The 19,045-nt window shown below is 55.5% G+C and overlaps 1 protein-coding gene across 11 annotated transcripts in view; it reads right to left on the bottom strand.

The window, feature by feature from the left end:
• The window catches only part of SYT6 (synaptotagmin 6), a 54,432-nt gene that overhangs the window by 8,213 nt on the left and 27,174 nt on the right, over positions 1-19,045 (bottom strand). For all 11 annotated transcript variants that reach the window (XR_005648207.1, XR_005648208.1, XR_005648211.1 and 8 more), the window contains exon 4: positions 4,212-4,332. Coding sequence is in view for 5 of the 11 variants with exons in the window: in XM_039841259.1 (XP_039697193.1) it covers positions 4,212-4,332 (121 nt within the window). In the remaining 6 variants the exon portion in view is untranslated. The remainder of the gene's footprint in view (positions 1-4,211; positions 4,333-19,045) is intronic.

Below are 19,045 nucleotides of genomic sequence, written 5' to 3' on the forward strand. Positions count from 1 at the left end.
TGTGCTTAATAACAGAGTCTTTAGCAACCTCAGGGTCCTTGGGAGAGCGCTTAATGGACTTGCACCAGTAGGGAAGCTGGCCCCAAATTAGACAGGACGCCGTCCATGCCCTAAATCTCAGCTCCACGATGGCCGGCTGGCTTCAAAGGGCGGTGAAGCTGAGCAGAGGCACTCTATTCCTTCCACCTCCTTGGTGTCTTTTTCTCCGGGGGGTTTGTCAGCATTATTAACCAAAGGATGTGGGGTAAAAATAGAATTCAATGACACCCAAGGAGTAGCAACATGTCAGAGTAAATGAACGGTGACAGTCACAGTGACAATCACAATGCTGTTCGTGTCCTCCCCACCGGACAAAAGGATTATGGGTCCCGTTGTCCCAACAAGCTAATTTGCATCTGGCTTCCCAAAGGGGAGCAGTGGCCCTGCCCTCTGACTCCCTGGGAGCCATTTCCTGCCCACTTCCGGGCAGTGGCGGAGGAAGGCGCTAGGGCCTGGGGCAGTGAGCCAGGCGGCTCCTCACACAGGGCAGCCAGTTGATTCTTCATTTCTCAGTGGGGTCTTGGATTCTCTCCATCCCGCGAGAAGACAGCTTTTTACCGGACACCTCAGGCCTCCCACTTTCGTTTCTTCTTTAGTTCTCTGAATGGGTATTTTTCATGGTCATCTTTCTACCCTGGAATTTTCTACTCATCCAAGTGAAGTGACATCTATTGTATCTCATAGCACAGGTGTCTCGGTCACCATCGTAATTGTTATTTATGCCGCACAGCTCAAGAAGTGGGAGGGCGAGTCACAGGTAATAACAGCTTTTGAGACGCTGATGTGCTGAGACACCTTCTTGCCCAGAAGCCAGGGCTCATGTGACTCTGTCAAGAGGTGGGGGCCAAGCAGCCCCTCCCGGGCTCCTCGATGCACGGGCGTGTGGTGCGTCGCCCGGGCACCCCAGCACCCAGCAGGCCCTCCTGCTTCCTGGGCATTGTTCGGGTGTCAGCCGAGGCACACAGCTGCAGGGGAGCTAGAGAGAACTGTGACACCTATCAGAAACTCCAAGCCTTAAAGGGATTTCGTAGACACCCAAATGAGCCACTGACTAACCAGTGTGACAGTGACATCTGTGCCTTAACCATGGGGACACTGGGTTTATGGGTTTGGGAGACCGTTTGGGAGGTGTTTAATCAACCAGCTGTCCCTGACGACCCATTCGAAAGGGCCGTCCCTCAGGAGGACTTTCAGTAAAAGGGAAGGAAGCAGTCAGAACCGCTGTGGGACAGCTTTCTGCTTCTGCAGGCTCCATTTCCTGGGGATACACCCGGGACAGAGTTCAGGCCAAGCAGAGCAGCGGGAAAGAGTTCCCAGGCCTGTGTCTTCAGCCTAGCAACGTCGAAGTTCCTAAAGGGCATACACTGCTTTGGAAAGTGTCTTCAGACTGAGGCTGCCTTTGTCCAGCCTCGTCCCCTGCACGTCTGTTTCCATACACTCCCACAGCAGACCACGTGGCCATGTCACTGCGCTTGGAAAAATACGGCAGAGCCACCTGTCCCGTGGCCCACTGAGCAAATGCCTTATTACCGACTCGGGTATTCTCAGCCTCCTTCCCCGACTCTGTTTACCCCTGTGAGGCACATCCAACTTATAAAATCCAGTGAGTGTGCTTCCCTTGCAGGAACCAGTGATCTTGCCAGCACCTAAGAGGCTAAGCGGAGAGAGATGCTGTCCCCTGGGGTTCTCCGAGCCACAACTGTGCGGCTTCTGGTGCAATGCTGGCTCCAGACAGCCTCCGAGGTCCTGTCCTCTCTAATAGCCTATGCCATCTGTGCAGCTAAGGGTGGGGGCAGCGTATTTCGGTCGCATTGTCCTGAGAGTGATTCAGCATTTAGTATGTGCCAGGCACTGTGCTAAGAGAGTTCCTTCACACCAACTTTATAAAATGTTTATCATCATCATCCCCATTTTCTAGATGCGGAAATCGAGGTTTAGAGAGAGAGAGACATTCGCCCAAGATTTGCACCCTCGTCTGACTTTAAAGCTCACATTTTAACCATGAAACTCAAAGCGGTACAGACCACACGTGGCAGAGGTGGGGGGGTCTACTTGCTTACCGCCCCATCGTGGCATACTGATCCTTATTATTATTTTGCATGACTTCCATTGTCATGGTTCCAGTAAGTAGGCTCAGAGAATTGATTCACGGCCAGTTTAGATCAGGGAGAATAGGGAGATCCTTGGTTTTAGAAGTCAATTCTGTATCAGTCAAGAACAGACAATGAATAAGCTCTATGCCCTCTCTAGTTTCGTCCAACATCAGAGCAATCTAGGCTAAAGGCATCCTCGAACCCACCCTCAAACACAGGAGATGTAGTCTGAGAGGCCCTTGGCCTGTACGCGCACAACGCATCACCCTGACGAGGTTGCTTATGCTGGGAATTCATTCCTTCACTCGCTCCTTCATTCATTCTTCATTCGATACACATTTATTCCATACTTAACGTATTCTGTGCACTGTTCCAGACACTCGATTATTTCAGCGAACCAAGTGGACAGAAATCCCTGACAAAAAGACGGCCCCTGAATTTTCAGAGTCAAGCTGAGATTCAGCACCAGATTCCAAACCCAGAGAGGAAAGCGGGGTGATCGTGAGAGGGAGACAAGAGCTGAGCGTGAGAAAAACCTCTGGCCCCCGACCCTCTGATGTGGAACCGCCTTGCTGAGCTCCTCGGTGGCTGTGCCACACGCTCGCTCCCCAGCACATCAAGTTCATTACGCCAGAGAAGACAGCATGGGGACTTGGGCAGCAAAATCCTATTTCTCTCAGCAGGATTGGGAGTCCTTGGTGAAATCCTTCCCCTGGCACACAGTTATTTCGATATTAAAATGAAATCTACATTGGCTGTATTTTTGGAAGAAGCTGACTTACAGTGTAAGAAGCAGTGTAAGAGCTTCACACAGGTGGCCAGATAGAGGGGGGTGCGGGAGACAGTGGGCGGTGCTCTCTAGGGGAGCTCTTGGCCTGGAGGCCAGAGCTGCAGAGGGACTGGAGCTGGAAGCAGAGGCTCCAAGGGGTTCAAAGCTGCAACAGAGACACGGTACTTCCGCAGCTCCCTGAAGCCTCGTCTGTCAAGACCTATACCTCCTCCTCTTCCAGCTGCACCAGGTTGCACCTGGGCCCAGATGTTTTCAGCTGGATAGGCTGTTTTTATGGCACCTGTGATGACACTAAGGAGTTTTCCAGGAAATGAATAATTGATGGATAAGAGGAAAAATCTTCCAGATACTTCCATCAAGTTCAGAGGCACCCTGGGAGCGCCTCTACGGTGGTAATGGGAGTCATCTCATCGGAAGAGCCCCCTGGGTGGGGGTCCGGGGAGACCAGCCCAGCTTTTTCCTACACGTGCCGCTCGCACGTGGCCGGGACCGCTCTGTGTGTCTCCTCTTCAGGAGGCTTTGCCCCATCTCACTGTCTCCGGCTAATTCGAGCCCATGGGGCAGGGAGGCTCCCGGACTCAAGCTACAGCTCTGTGATACCCAAACTCAGATGCCTTCTCCGACAACAGCCCGCAGCACTGTGGGAAAAGAGCCGGCCTCTGACGCCACGTCCAGCCTGAGGTTTCTACAGCTGCCGCCAAACAGCCCTTTCCTCAGTGGCTGGGAGAGGACTTACTTTTCCTGCGGTTCCCAGCAACTGTCCTGGGGCTCAGGCTGGGAGCCCCGCGGGAAAAACTCAAACACAAATACACCTTGCTTTTCAGCGGCTTTGCTCCTGTGACTTGGTCTGCAGGGCTGCGGTCCGCTGCGTGGACCCACAAACATTCACACGCTCAAACTTGGCATAACCCCCGGAAGTCCCGGGGCCTCGTATAAGTTGGGGAGATTTTCCTCAATCTTTTCTCCTATATATTTATTTCTATTCTCTCCCTCTAAGAGAAAGAATGATGGTAATAGCTAATATCTACTGAGTGCTTATTATGTGTCTGGCAGACTTCTAAGCATTTATATGAACTAACTGACTTATCCTTCAAGCAACCTAAGTATTTATATTTTCAGATTAGGAAACCAAAGTATTACACTGCGAGGAAGTAGCAGAGCAGGAATTTAAATCCAGGTGGTTTGCGTCCAGAGCTGATGCTCCTATTCTAAGAATGCCGATAATCCTTCCCCCTTCTCTTGCCAAATCCTAATGGCTGGGCTGCCGGCCGCTTGGGCAGGAGAGGTACCTGAATAGCCCGTGATGTCCATCGCCTTGAGGTTCCGACATTTGATCACCGTGAGGGTGAGCCTGCCCGCAGTGGGCAGATAGCAGAGGGAGAACATGATCTCTCCCAGATCCACGCTTTCCTGCAAAGAAGAAGACAAGACGGCAGATGAGGGGCACGCTGCTCCCCCTGAGCTGCTGCTGGGCCACTCCGGGCTGAGCGAGGGTCTGGCCTCCATGCTGGGAGTAACTGAGCATAAAAGGCAATCATAACAATGGCGCCTGTTCAGTAGGCTTTGTCCCCTCAGTAGTCCCCAGACTCTGGTCCTGGTCCTCGCCCTCCTGATCTGGCCTGACCGGCCCTGCCTGAGCCCCTTGGCTGCAGTCTCTGGACCACCAGCCCCTTTGTGGCCCAGCTCTGTTCTCCTCCTGCTCACTCTCCTCAGGCACTGGTCCCCAGAATCTCCCCGCCACCATGCCTGGCCTGCGATCACGTCAGTGTCCACGAGAAACAAGCCGGCCGTCAGGTCTGCTTCTGGCCCGCAGGGCAGTCCCTCCGTTTTGGCCCCTTCCTTGCCTCTTCCCAGGACGCACCTAGCACTTCGACTCCTAGGCCTCAGCGTGGGAGCAAAGGAACGGGGACCCTGCTGGGGACGTGTGGCCGATCGAGGAGACATACATGCCCCGTCCCCTGTTCGTGCCAGGTCTTGGATCTGCTTTGCCCTTTGTCCGTAAACCTGGTTCTCCTTCAGGAACGACCGGCACAGAGCACACCCTCTGCGGCCTCTCCAGCCCCCCGAAGCGTCATGGCCAGGACCCCCAATCCTAGGACGCTTCTGAGCAATGGAAAGTAGGAAAACTGGAAAGTGAGCACGTCCGTCCATCGAGTTACGTAGCAGTTAAGCTGCTTCCTCTTCCTGCCCCCCACTTGATGGAGGAGGGTGCTGTCACTGTGACACCTGCCCCCGCCTCAGGCTCTGGGGTCTGAGACACAGAGGTGTTTCCTCCCTACAGGCTCCCAGACCCAGAGTGGTGGAGGAGGAGGAGGTCAGGGTTCCAGCGGCTCTGATTTCAGACAGGGCCGTCCATTCATTCATTCATTCATTCAGTCAGTCAGCGAATATTAATCATGTACCTGATATGTGCTAGGTGTTTTTCCGGGTGCTAAAGATACAGGAGAGAACAAAATAGACAAACATCCCTGCCCTCAGGGGGCTTACACTGTATTAGAGCGATGGACGAGAAAATAGGTGAATAAGTTAAGATGGTACAAAGTATGAAGGAGAAAAACGTAAGGCAGGCAAAGAACTATTCATGGGGGAGGCCACAGTTGTTGGCATTTTAGACAGGCCAACTCCAGGGAGAGAGGAGTCCAGGGTGACAGCAAGGTTTTTGTCCCTTCTCCACACAAAGAACAGTCCTAGACTGGGGACTCCTAGAGACACCTGATATTTGGTCCCATCCAGAGACTAATCCAAGACCCCTCTGCTCTCCAGAGCATGGGGTCCACGGTCCTCTTATGGGGGCACTGATACCCGCCCTTCCCCTGCCCGAGATTTGTCATTTCTTTTAGCCCGCCCCCCAATCAAATCCCAGGGGTAGCAGGAGGAGAATCCTTCCAGCTCCCCTGGAGGGGTCTGGCTGGGGTAGAGGCAACACTCCCTCTTGCACACAGAACCCCGCGGCCCCACAGAGCCAGCCGAGCCCAACACCCAGGGGCTCTGCTCGGCCAGGCTCTTCCTCCGGCAGCGTTTGGAGGCTCACAGACACTTTGCGAGGCAGGGAGTACTTCCATCACGCCCTCCACGTCACAGACGAACACCTCAGTGTTTAAACTCGGGTCTAAGAGCTCTGCCCGGGCTGAGCAGCCGCTAGGAGACATGGCTGGACCTCCACTCTTACGAGGGGCCTCCTTGAACTCTGAGCATCTTCCTGCTCACCCAGGGAGCACCTCAAGGCGACCCTGGCTCCTCCGGACCTTAGACCACTATTATCCATTTCTTCATTTGTCCATCTGTTCAGATTTATGAAGAACCTGCTAGAGGCACCATGCTTTGTGGGGAGTATACAGCACCCCCTCAGCACACACACCGTCTAGTGGGGTACACCAGTTAAAGGAAGCCACCGTTGCCCTCGGGTGCATCTTCCGTCTCCGTGGTCCCCTAGGACCAGTGAGGGGGACACACAGGAAGTGGCTCTGTGACATGGGGCTGTGGGAGCCTGAACGTCCCTGTCGACAGGGATTGGGTCAGCGGCGCACCTGGGTGAAAGCTCCATCTCTGACAGGGGCCCCCAGCTCCCTTTATTTCCCTCAGGGTTCCATCCTGCCCAAAGTTAGAGAAACCCTTCCAGGCTCATTAAAGCAATAAGGACTTCCACCGTAGCAATAAGGACTTCCATCGTAGCAATAAGGACTTCCATCGTAGCATGCTTCCTTCCGCAGGCCGAGTCTTTTGCCACGTTATCTCCGGGAATTTTAACCACAGTCCTAAGAGGTAGGTGCTCTTATTACCCCTGCTGCAAACAGGAGGAAATGACTGTTTTGTGACCTTAAGTACTTGCCCAAGGTCACATGACTGTGAGCACCCTGGTGCCAGACTTTCATAGCTCGATGCCACCCTTGGTGGCTCCCCCTGTTTGGCTTCTGGAATCAAAAGCCAAATCTTCTCAGCCCGCATTCAGCACCCTAAACAGTTGGGTCCTGCCTTGCCTCCCCGCCGCACTGATTATTTCTCTCTACTCCTCTGCTCCGACCCTACACCCTACATGGCGGGTGTATCTTTGGCTCTTTTTTGCCAGATGCCTCTTCCTCTTATCTTTGCTCGGAGATGCTGTGCATCTCGCAAGGCCCAAGGCCATGGCCCTTGCAGGCATCTCCGCCCAGGGCCCAGCCCACGAGAGAGCATCTCTCCCCCATATCCACGGCACTTTCTGCCTCTGAGCCGCTCCCAGGCGCGACCAGGCCCGCCCTCTGCTGCGGCTCCTCCCGCTGGAGTCCAGAGGCTGGAGGCCCCTGTGGGGCCGGGGCTTTGCTTCCCACCTACCTGCCCTTCTGAGGTGCCCAGTAGCATGAGAGAAGCTACAGGAATGCCCGCAGGAACGGCCGGTTACGTTTCGGCCAGGAGAACCCTGCAGGAGTGGTTCTCGGTGTCAGGGGTGTGATCGGGGCAGAGCCCAGGACGGAATCTGGAAGCTCCCCGGGGGAGCGAACACAGGCTGCTGTCTCGGTTTTCCCACCATTGCCACCCTCCGGAGGCAGAGTGGAGCGCTCACAGGCTGTCTTGCTTGAGGAGCATCCAAGCCGATGTTTTGGGACTTGGGGAACCTGCCTGGGGAGATGAGGGAGACCTCGGTGTAAACAGGATCACCAGAGGCTCTAGGAACTGCCCTCAGGGTGGCTCTCTCCAGAGACAGCACCGACCCGGGAGGCCCCCTCTTTTCCGCAGGGGTTCCCTTTCTCCATAGAACTAGGAAGGTGTGTGCATGCCGTGCTGAGTCTGGATCGTGGTGTGGAACCCCCCACCCCGCTCTGGTCCCTACACCCAACAGCGAACTCCAGCCTCTGTCACTGGGCCCAGACAGGGAGAGGGAGTGGCCCAGGTCTCACCGTGGACCTGGAGGCAGAGAGGCCTCAGGGGCCAGGGGGCCCACAGCCTGGCCCCAGAACCTTCTGCTGTGGCTGACTGGGCCTCACTAGGCCTGATGGCAAGTTGGCTGCTCTTGGCTCAATGGATCATGGGGGCTATTGGTCCCCTCCATATGCAGGCAGCCGAGGACTGGGTTATTTGATAAAGGAAGATGAATAGGTTGATTTTGAGTAAATAGAGAGATGAGGACTAAGGAAATAGAGTGTCAGCATCTCTTGGCAACCCCCCTCCCTCTGGAAAGCCTGGCCCCCAGCTCAGGCCCCCAGTTGCCCTTGCGAGGTCCTCTCTGCCCTGTCCTCACCTCTCAGGAGGTTTCGGCCCCAGATCTCTGTGCCTTCCTAGCCTTTTATCCTCATTCGGGATGTTGGAGACTTGGGCTTTAATAAAACCAGGAGTGTGACCAGGGGCTGCAGAGCAGCCAGCACGTTATTGCTTTCATCTTCACCCGCTATCAGGGGGGCCGCCTTAGGGGCCTTGACTGGTAATGAGCTCCCAGTGCTGGAGGGGTCACTGCTGTCCAGAAAGGGGCAGAAACCCACATGGCCCTTTCGACTCCCTAGGTTAGGAGCAAGCTAAAAGGGCTCGGAGGGGGCGGGCCTGCTGCCAGGGTTAGGACGGCCAGGATGCTGGCTCCTAAAGAAGTCTGTGCGTAAAGAGCAGCCCGTCCACCTGCCATCGCTGCCCATTATAGCAGCGCTGCCCCCTGCCGCAGTGTCCAGGCGTCCGGGCAGTCGGATTCTTAAAGGCCCGTCCATCGCACAGCATCGCTCTCGCTGGCTCCCCAGCAGTCCTTCCACAACAGCTTATCAAAGCACTTCTCTCTCCCTGGTGCGCTCGGCCCTGGGCAGAGAAAACGAGTTCCTTTTGGTGGGCTGCCCAGGAAGGAGCAGAGAGCCCCAGAGGCTTCCATCCCTCTGCCACTCACTAGCTTCGAGGTCTTGGGCGTGTCATTTCATAGCTCTGGGCTTCGGTCTAACATGAAGGCGCTGCCCTAGCTATTCTGTCCTTAAGGTCCTTGCCAAGCCATAAAACCAAAGATTCGCACTAGAAAAGCTGTCATCAGCCATCATCCATCGAGATGACCCGAGGATGCCTGGCCGATGTCTCTTGCCCGCCTCAAGGAATCTAGCGACTTGGATTTGAAACCCAAATGCTCTCTCATCTTTTCAGTCTCCACTGCCCCGGAGTGTTTTGATCTCCTCCCGGGCGAGTTTTCTTCCCCCTAAACAGGCCGTGTGCGGCGTCAGTGCCTCTGCATCTGTCTCGGGCGTCCAGGCCGAGCGAGGCGAGAACAATGCTTCCCCCTCTGAGAGAACACTTCGAGGCTCTTAATCACTAAGTGGCTTGTCTGAATCTCTCATCATCAGCAGAGAAACATCCGCTATACTTTCAGGAAAGCCACAGGAGACCTGTAGGGAGCTCTGAAGCCCTGGACAGGAAGCGCTGCTAAGTTAGCCTGGGGCGGAGGGCCTGGAAGAGAGCTAGGGCAGGAGCCGGTATGGCTCCCACGGGTGAAGAAACACCCAGTGAGCAACCTCTGTGTAGGCTGGGGCTTGGAACTGAGCGTAGCCATCAAATGTGGAGACAGGACACTCGGGGCTGGGCCGACTGCCCCGGTATGGGCCTGTGTGGCACCACGCCCTCCTCCCCACAGCCCGGGCCACGACCATAACTTTGACGTTGCCTGTGGGGATTACATGGTGAATGCCCTGGGCTCTCTCGAGGCGGGAATGGGGTCTGGTTTCACTCATGGTTATACACCTCATATCTAATTCAGTGCCTGGCTCGTAGTCAGGGCTCAGCAAACATCGGCTGATGAATGAATAGTCGAGAATACGAATTTGGGGTCAGGCCCTCTGGGTCAAGCTCCGACCCTGACGTTTACGTGTGTGACATACTGAGCCTCTCGTAGTCTCGGTTTCCTGATCTGAAAAGCGGGGCTCCTATCGGTACCGACCAAGATTAATAATCTGTGCAAAGCACTGAGCATAGTGCCCAGCACAGAGTAAGTGCTCAGTACGGATTAGCTGCTATTATAATTATTTCTACTATACTTAGTACTATTATAAAGAACTCATGGTCCCGGGGTAGGGGCAGGGGAGAGAGGGGCGTATATGTAAGTAATATTGGTTGGTTTGATCAGTGCTGTAAGAGGTGTGGACGAGATGTGGAGGAGCACAGGAGGGAATAAAAACTCGGCCAGGGATTCAGGGAAGGCTTCCCAGAGGGGGTGATGTTTGATAGGATCTGGCAAGGTGAGTGGAAGGAGTCTGCTAGCTGAGAACAATAAGCAGGGGCTCAGTGGGTGCATAAAGACACAGGGCGAGAAGTGCGAGGTCCCCTGGCGGCTGGAGGGTGAGATCGCCCTGCCCCAGAGCAGCCCAGATGATGCTAGGGTCAGAGCATGGCCCAGGCTCACCTGCGTCATGGCCCATCCCTAGGAGTGTGGCATTCGTTCATCACCCGCCTACTAAACGTTCACGAATACAGGGAGACAGCGGTGATAAGACAAAGTCCCCGCCCTCCAGAAGCTTGTTTTCCAGGGGAGGGAGACCAAAATAAGCAACAGAGAATCGAGCGTGGCAAGCGACTCATAGAGGCAGGTGACCGTGGGTCTGGGAAGCGAGGGGTGGTGGCAGCGCTAGCGTGCAGGGAACCGAGGACGGGGAAGGGGAGAGGCGGGTCAAGGGAGGCAGGGCCAGGCCTCAGAGGTTTGGATTTTGTTGACTGTGAAAAGCAGAGCAGTTTGGAGAGACAGGATGGCGGGGCGAAGGGTAGGAGCCAGAAGGATCCCGGATCCCTCTCCCCCCGGAGCTGCCACACCTGGTCAGTGGCCCAGCCGTGCTGTTCTGCGTCTGTGTCCCCAGACTCTGAGGTGCTCTCTTCCCCTCCCCTCTGCACTACCTTCGCTGTGGCCCGTACCTGCCTGGACCTCCGAGCTTTCTGACGCCCCTCCGCCCTCCCCGCTGTTCTCCCTGTCGTAACCCGCGGGTTGTCCTGCTCGAAATCCTTCAGTGGCTCCCAGTCCACATCTGTTTTGTAGCAGGAAAACCTCTTCTTCAAGTGAAATATTATCCAGGTGACCAAGTATGTACACCTGATGAAAAACGGCTCTGACATAGGGCTCCAGAGACCCTTCCACCCCTCAGCCCGCCTCCGTGGAGCTTACGGACTCAGCTTGAAAATCACTTATCCACAGAATCGAGTGGCATCCGGGTTTCCTCAGGATTTGGTCCTTGCCTTTCTTGCCAGCCATTAACGGATAACATTTATTGAGTGTTTGCTCTGTGCCATCCTGTCCTAAGTGCTAGTACATATCGAGCCTTATAATCTTCACAAAAGCCTCGTGAGATGGGCACTATGATTATCCGCATTTCGCACACGGAGACACTGAAGTGCAGAGAGGTTTTATGCCACTGGCTCAAGGACGCACAACTACTAAATGGCGGAGCTGGGGTAAGAACCGGGGCAGCCAGGCTGGAGAGCCCACAGTTTGAGCCACTGCACCCTCCTGCCTCTCTGCAAAGGCCCCTCTTCAAACCCTGCAGGGCCTTTTGCTTCTCCCTGCCACACACTGTTCTTTCCACGGCCTGAACTAACCTCTCCCTACCTCTGACTCTCCTGGACAACGCTCATCTTTCCAAGCCAGCTGTCCGGTTTCCTCCTGTCACTCCCCTGGTCCGGTCTGGGCACGTGGTCCAATTCCCCTGGGTCGAAAGGCCTAGGGACAAGCGTTACAGTGTCTTGGAGCGAAGGGAAGGCATGTCTGGAACAAAACCTTCAGGATCTGGTGACCTGCTGGATGAGGGGGCTGTAGTGGAGCGGAGTGGAGACTGACACCCCACCCGCCCCGCGCCCCCATGCTGGCTCAGCTCTCTGCTGGGAGAGGGGAGTTAGGGTCGTGGGCGCTCCTTCCTGGGGTGCTGAGATGGCTCCTGCTGTGAGCACCCGGCCTGGCTGATGTGGGTTGGCTCCCTGCTCCTCTCAGGCCTGGGCTCCCGGGGCTCTGGGGAGAATGCTGGGGGTGGCCGGGGTGGAAGGGCGGGATGTGTCTGCTGTGATGCTCCGGCTCCCTGCTGGGTTCTGTTTGTTCCGAGTTCCACGCCTGCTTTTCTTCTCAAGTGCTTTCTTCCCGAGGGGCTTTGTAGCGTTATGAATAAGTGATTGAGGAGAAGAGAGGCAACTTAAACGAAATCCATGTGCTCCCGCTGCAGCCTGTGGTGTGCACACTGAGAGCTCCCCACGCTGTGGAGAAGAGGGAGACCCTCTAGCTCGCTTGGAGCCGGGAGGTGCGGGAGGGGTGGGTGAGACCCTCAGGCTGGGTTTGGTCCCGGGACGACGAGAGAGACGAAAGCTGAACAGCAGGAGGCAAATGTTTCTGCATCTGAGCATCTTCAGAGAAGCAGATGGCTCTATTTAGGAAACTTGTCAGCCTCTCATTCGTGAACCTGTCCTTGAAAAGAGGTTTAGTGTTGCACACGCACCATTACTTTGGGGCAAATACCCGTGAGTCAGAATCGCACTGGGAGGAGCAGATCTCTTCCCAAAGACTCTTAAAAAGGTGGGCGGAGAGCGAGAGGGGCTGCAAGCGGTGAGAGGAGCTCGAGGAGAGCTGAGCTCAGAGACATTCTGGAAGCGATGGAGGCAATGCCTGGGACAGCTGGGAAGTCTCCATATGGGTGCTCATCCATGAGAGGCTAGTGGCGAGGACCTTCCGTCCACCAGCACGTTCATAATGACAGAGAGGAGTAGATGGCACATAATGAAGCGAACTTTGAGAATCTGTCAGCATTTCGTGCTCAGTCGTCCTGCCACGTGGCTGTCAAACAACTGTCAGTTTCCCTTGGGGTAGGGTGGGCATCTCAGCAGGGAGCATCCGATCTACGCCCCACACCGGGCTTGGCAGCAGTGGCTCTCAGCAGGAGGGGAGAGGGCCTGGTCTCGTAAGGCGGTCTCCTCAGGCAGGGCTTTGGTCTCAGCCAAGGGCACACACTTGACCTGCCAGTGACAGTGGCTTTAGCTTCATCGTTTCTTTGCTGACCTGAAGGTTCAGGTCTTCACCCACCTCCTGTTCCAGACGCTCCGGAATCTCTCGGTCTTGCTGTGGTGAGGCTGCTCTGTGAAGAGCCTCTTCCCAGCCTTTCACGGAGTTGGCCATCTGCTCTTGAAACGGCCACTTCCGCTCTCTCCCCAGCTCTCCGGCTGCCCCTCCCCGGTCTCTGCTGGATCCTCCACCTGTCCCAGCCCGTAAACAGTGCAGTTCGTCAGGACTCGGCCCTGGGCCGTCTCCTCTCTTCCTTCGTCCACACAGGTGATGCTCATCGCCATGGTTTCCTCACAGACCTGCGTTCTAGACTCCGGACCCATGTATCCAACACATCTCATCGTGGACACCTCACAGAGACCTCACACTTCTCAGACGCTCAGGGGTGCACCTGCCTTCCACTTACACTCTCCTCTTGTTTTTCCCAGCTTGGGAAACGGGCCTCTCCAGCCACTCAGTTGCTCAAGTCCGAAACGAGACACCATGGCTGATGCCTTCCTCATCTTCCACACGGCAGCCCGAGTGCTCTTTCGAAGTCGTAAGACAAATGACGCCACTCAGTGTGAAGCCCTCCCATGCTTCCCTTTGCTCTAGGAATAAAAACCCAAACCGTTGCCGAAACCTACAGGTTCCTACACGATTAGGGTCCAGCGCAGCACCCCCCGCCTCACGACACTTCGGCCTCTCAGGCTTTCTTCCAGCTCCCTAAGTGTTGCGGGTTCTTCCTGCCCCCAGCACTTTGCAAACCCTGCTCCCTCTGTTTGAGCAATCTGTCCCAGCTCTTCACTGGCAGGTGTCTGCTCAGCCCTCAGGCCACTTCCTCCAAACAAAGCTGCACCCCCACTCTAGATGGTGTGTCCCCGAAAGACAGGGACTGGATCTGTTTTACCAGGGCCAGGCCAGTGTAAGGCAGACCGGGTGCCCAGGGTGCAAAGGCGAAGGAGGCCCTCACGCGCAGGCTCGTGCACGTCTCCCAGAGCGGCGCCTCCTTCAATTCTGCCCCCTCAGTGCCTTGCTTTTCTTGGTTCCAGCCCGATGTTTCACTCACCATGTATTTCCAGGCTTGAGCACCGTGCCTGGTAAATAGCAGATGCTCAACAAATATTCGTTGCATTAATGGGCAACTCAGCTGGGTGAGGCTTACCTGATTAAGAAGGTGACAGAAGTGTCCCTGTGGGTAACGAGGTGGCTTCGGGTCGGAGCATCTTAAGGTCTTCCTCCGGGTGTGCTCTGAAGGCTCCTACATCGGACCCGCTTGGGAGGGCAGGGACTCGGTTCCCGAGCAGCGCCCCAGGTCTGCCGGGTCCGACTCTCTGGAGGCGGGGCCTGACGCGTGCATCCGGGTGATTCTTACGTATCCTCAGTTTGCAACTTAAGGCGAATGAAGAGAATCTCTGTGACATGGCACATGTCCTCATGGAGCACGGCCAAAGCCACCCAACATCAGTGCTGCCGAGCACAAGGTATGACTGGGAAAGAGCCTCCTCGCCTTTGTTAGGTGTCAACAAGGGCTCCGGGGGGCTCAAAGCCATACAGGATCCTCGAGGAGGGCCTCGCTCACTGTTACCCTTCGCCCTTTCCCTGCTCACCCTGGGGGCCCCAGAGAGCTCCATTTTAGTAAGAATTGCCTCACCCAAATTTAGAGGGTTTAGGAAAATGGATAGAGTTTTAAAGACGTCCGACATCGTTCTGTAAATATTCCTTATTGCAGTAGCACCAGGTTTGGTGCCCTGACCAGCAGCATCAGCATCACTTGGAACTTGCCGGAAATGCAGATTATTGGACCTCACCCTCACCGGGGGCTGGGGCTCAGCAAGCATGTTTTAACAAGTCCCCTTGGGACAGCTTAGGACGGAGAACCGTGGCCTTACCGAGGTAGAGGAACCTGTTGAGCATGGCCACTCTGGCCAGGATTGTGAAGCTTCTTCCACTCCCTTTAGGCTTCTTACTTTGGTGATCGATGCCCCTACTAGTTTGTAGAGACCATGATGGGTACTTAACATATTCATTTCATTCATGCAACACTCCTCGAAGAACCCATAATTATAGCCGTATTGAGATTCATAGAGATTAAGTAAGTTGCTGAGGTCTCAGGGTGGTCGAGTCTGCATTTGGCCTCGTCTGTTGACTCTCGGGCCTCGCTCTCCATGCCTCCAGCCCCCTCTGGAACTGTGCGTGCTCCATCCCTCCCCCCTCACGCTCTGCCTCTGGTTACTGAGGATCAGGCGGGCTAAGGACCCATGTGGGTTTTGAAGGTGAAATTTCTTGATGTTCTGGAAGCAAGAAGCACTAGAAAGGAAACCTCCGAGACTTAGTTTACCTCCCTCTGTCCGATGCAGCCTGCTTCCTCTGGAAAAGAGACAGACAGGTGGTTTTTACAGCCTGCATTGCAGACCGCAAGGGTAAGCCATGCCCTGCTAACTCGAACCAGCCAGTGCCGGCATGTGGCTTCAGCCTTTCGTTCATAAAAGCCCCTGTGTGTCATCGTCTCACGAAGTGCTAAGTTGCTCCAGTGGACACTTTATTATAGGAGAAGTTGGGAGAGAAGGAAGCTGGGCCAGCGGTGGCAGGACCTCGGGCCAGAAGCTCTTGTCCCCACGCGGCAGCTCAGCGGAAGGACCCGGGCCCTCCCCTCACAGACCATCTTGCCTGAGCTCCGGATGCCACCACCCAGACGGGGAGGAGGAAACCGGATGAGAAGAAGTTTGGGGCAGGCGAAGAGTGTCCTCTATCTCCAGCAGAGTTGGTGTTGTTTTCCTTACTTCTACTTTCCTTGCTTCCTGATGCCCTGAGGTGGGCAGAGGGGACAGTCTGCAATCTCTGTGGACTCCTTGGGAGAGCCAAAGGTGTCCTCTCTCAGGATTCAGCTCCTTGCTGTGGGTCTGTGTGGGTCGGGGCAAAGCAACTCCCATCACACATCACTGGGCAGCAAACAACCGATTGACGACTGGTCACCTCATCCAGTCCTGGCTGCCATGCAGGACCGCACTACACCCCACAACTGAGGCCTCTTTTTGAAACATGTCACTCACACATTCCCCAGGAAGTTCTCCTTGGTGTCCAGCCTGCTGCCTCCCATGGCACTTAAGCCCTCCCCTCCTGGTTCCCACCTACTGCTTCATGGCGACGCAGACGCTGTGCCTTCAGAGTCTTGAAGACTGTATCAGCTTTTACTCCATCTTCCCTTCTCAGAGCCGAGAAACTATTTCCTTGGCATTTTGGCTTCATCGACAAAGGTTGGGGGTCAGGTGGGAAACTGGGGTCGGGGCTCTTTATCGAAGCAGAGGAGCAGGGTCACAAATCTGCTACAAGGGAATGGTTCAAACAGCCCCAGCAGGGGATGCTTGGGGTTTGGGGTTCAGATCCTGCCCCTTTGCTCCAGCTGTGTGACTGTGAAAGTCATCAAACATCTCTGACATGGAGCGTCAGCCGCCCTTGAGGCGGTCCCCTCTCAGGCGGTGGCTCTAAGTCCCTGATTTGCAAGCATATGAGGAAGGCTTTGCCCATAGCTAGCAGAAAAATCTAGATTCACATGCAGCAAGCATGCGATCTGTTTGTCTCCAGACACCTTGCGGAGGCGGCGGCCCTGCACCTAGTGGGTGTGCTGTCCAGGGTGCCACCCACAGATGTCTGAGTCAGCAAGAGGAGGAGGGGCAGCGGCCTTGGGTGTGTCCCTGCGGTAGGACATCTTCCAGCCTGTGTTTCTCAGGCCCCAGGAAGCCGTGCTGGTTTGTGGGTTGCCTCTCTCTTCTCTCCCAGCCCTGGGCTTCCCCACCCATCAGCTCCATCAGTAGGTGGGATTAGGGATGGCATCCTGTGTGCTCTGTCAGGCTCCAGGCTCCAGCTCAGGTGTCCCCAGTAACAGGATAAACTTAGGGCTAACACTGACCTTAGAGCCGGGAGGCCTAGGTTCAAATCCCCGCTCTGCTGCTAACCAGTGGGATAATCTAAGGCAAGTCATTTTGCCTCCCTGCGCTGAGGCTTCCTCAGCTGTCAAGTGGAAGCACCGTGCCAGCTGCCCTCACCTTCTCATCAATAAAACGAGGTTAGTCATGACCGTGAACAAACGCGTGCACTTAAACCCCTTGTTCGCTGTCTGGTGCAGACAGACCCTTCAGACATGTCCCCAAATGGCCCAGGCCCCTTCCTGCGCTGTCCTGCCATGGAGCCGTGTCTGGCGGCTGGCTGGGGTTGGCTTCGGCCATCGCCGTGCTGCGTCGTGGCAGCGCACCACTGGAAGGAGAGGCAGGCGGTGGGAAGGGAGGACAAGGGAGGAGGGAGCATGGCCCCACCATCCCCGGAGGTGGCCGGAGCAGTGCAGAGCTCTGCGCTGGAGGCTGTGCTGAACCAGGCCCCGGGCCTCCCTTCCTGCTCTGCTCACCCAGGAGCACGAAGACGAAGCACCAAATTAGCTCCATTATTGTAACTCTTCCAAAAATTATAGGCCGCATGTTCTGCCAGAGTCAGCTAATGTCTCCCATTGGTGAGCAGATGACACTAATGGTTATTTCCTCTCTTCCAGGCACCAAGTGCACTGTGGCGAAAACAAAGCCAGACTGGGGCCGGGAGGCGGCCTTGGGGGTAGGGCGGAGAGGGGCCCACGGAGCCGGAGCCGGGGCTCCCGCCTGCCCCGCACCAGAGTCACAGCTGGTGGGTGCCCGAGCGCCACAGTGAAGTGCCTCCAGGTCCTTCCTTACCTCCCTCAGAGTCACTGCCTCTTGGCACTAAATGAGCCTGGAAGAGAACCCAGGAAGAGCTCAGTTTGGCATCGTGGCAAGGCCATACCCCACGGCCACGGCCCCGGCCCAGCTCGGCCTCAGCCCCGGAGGCCGCCATCCATCCCCAGGGTTGCTGCCCATCTTGTCCTTGCCTCACACAGCAGCTCGGGTTTCCTGTCTCACCTCTCCCTCTCCCCACCCCATCTGCCTCTCCTGTCACACCAGACAGATCCATCTCCTATCTGTGTCAGCAGGGACCCGCCTTACCCAAGGGGGTGGGCCCCAAACAGGAGTGGAAACAGCTCATTCCCAGACAGACCCAGGCCGCTCCCCACTGGGTGGGGCGATAGAGTCATAGATCAGGACGTGGGGTGACTCCCGTACACCCAAATTCACTGCCATCTACACCCAGCAACTCTGTTCTAGCCCACCTCCTTCTTAGAGCTAGGGTGAGAACAAGATCTCTCTAAAGAATTTCTAACTGAGCACCTTCTGCAGTTGGCAGTTTGGGAGTAAAGACCGCTCTGTGATACTCCGTGTAAGAGTTCACCGATGTTACAAAGATATCTTAGGTATTACAAAGAGCCTTCTTGTTTTACAGATCAGAAAACCCAGCTTTGAAAACCCAGGCTTTGATGCGAAATGGAGTTCTCCAGCTCCCAGACCATTTTGGGATTCCTCTCTCTCTCTTTCCAGCCTCAATTCCACATGTATAAATTGAGTAATTACTAGTTGAAGGCCAGGGTTAAGGCGACCGAGCACATACAAACAGACAAGACCCATGGGTGGCAGCGGGAAGTCAAGAGCCCTGGATCCCAAGGGCTGCCTGCCTCCACCGCAGAAAGGACGGTTACAAGGAAGAACTCCAAGAAGCTACTCGTAGACAAGGAGGGCCCATCATGGAGCACTCACTGTGCTGTTTACGGAGAACGGGTGATTCGTACCCACACTTTACAGGGGAGGAAGCCCAGGGATGATCATGGAGCTAGCAGCCAGCCCACCTGGCTGACGAGGAGGGGGATACGGCTCGAACCCACACAGCCAGACCCCAGGGCCGCTCTCTTACCCACATGCCAAACCAGCTCAGTTTTCTGAATGGTTGTCAGAGGCAAAAATCATGTTCGTGACACGTGTCACCCAACGTTCCCCTGATTAGGTAGCGTGTGACAGTGCTTTACGAATGTTATCTCAGTTACTCGCTTTTGTAAATCTTTTTAGAAGCATCTCCTTTGTCACAACGAATTTATGAACTAGGCTTTATAATTATCCCTCCCCGCCCCCCGCCTTTGCAGACAAAGAAACTGAGGCCGAGTGGCGTTCGATTCTGCGGCCACGGCTCCCGCCTCACGTTAGCTGCTAGATGCTTCCGGTCAAACACGCCCTACTCGGCTGTGTCTGGCCGGCCGGGCACGTGTGTCGCATGGTCTCTCTGAATGCGTTTGACTTT

Source organism: Pteropus medius, unplaced genomic scaffold (assembly GCF_902729225.1).
Source record: "Pteropus medius unplaced genomic scaffold, Ma_sr-lr_union100, whole genome shotgun sequence".
NCBI classification, from domain to species: Eukaryota; Metazoa; Chordata; class Mammalia; order Chiroptera; family Pteropodidae; genus Pteropus; species Pteropus medius.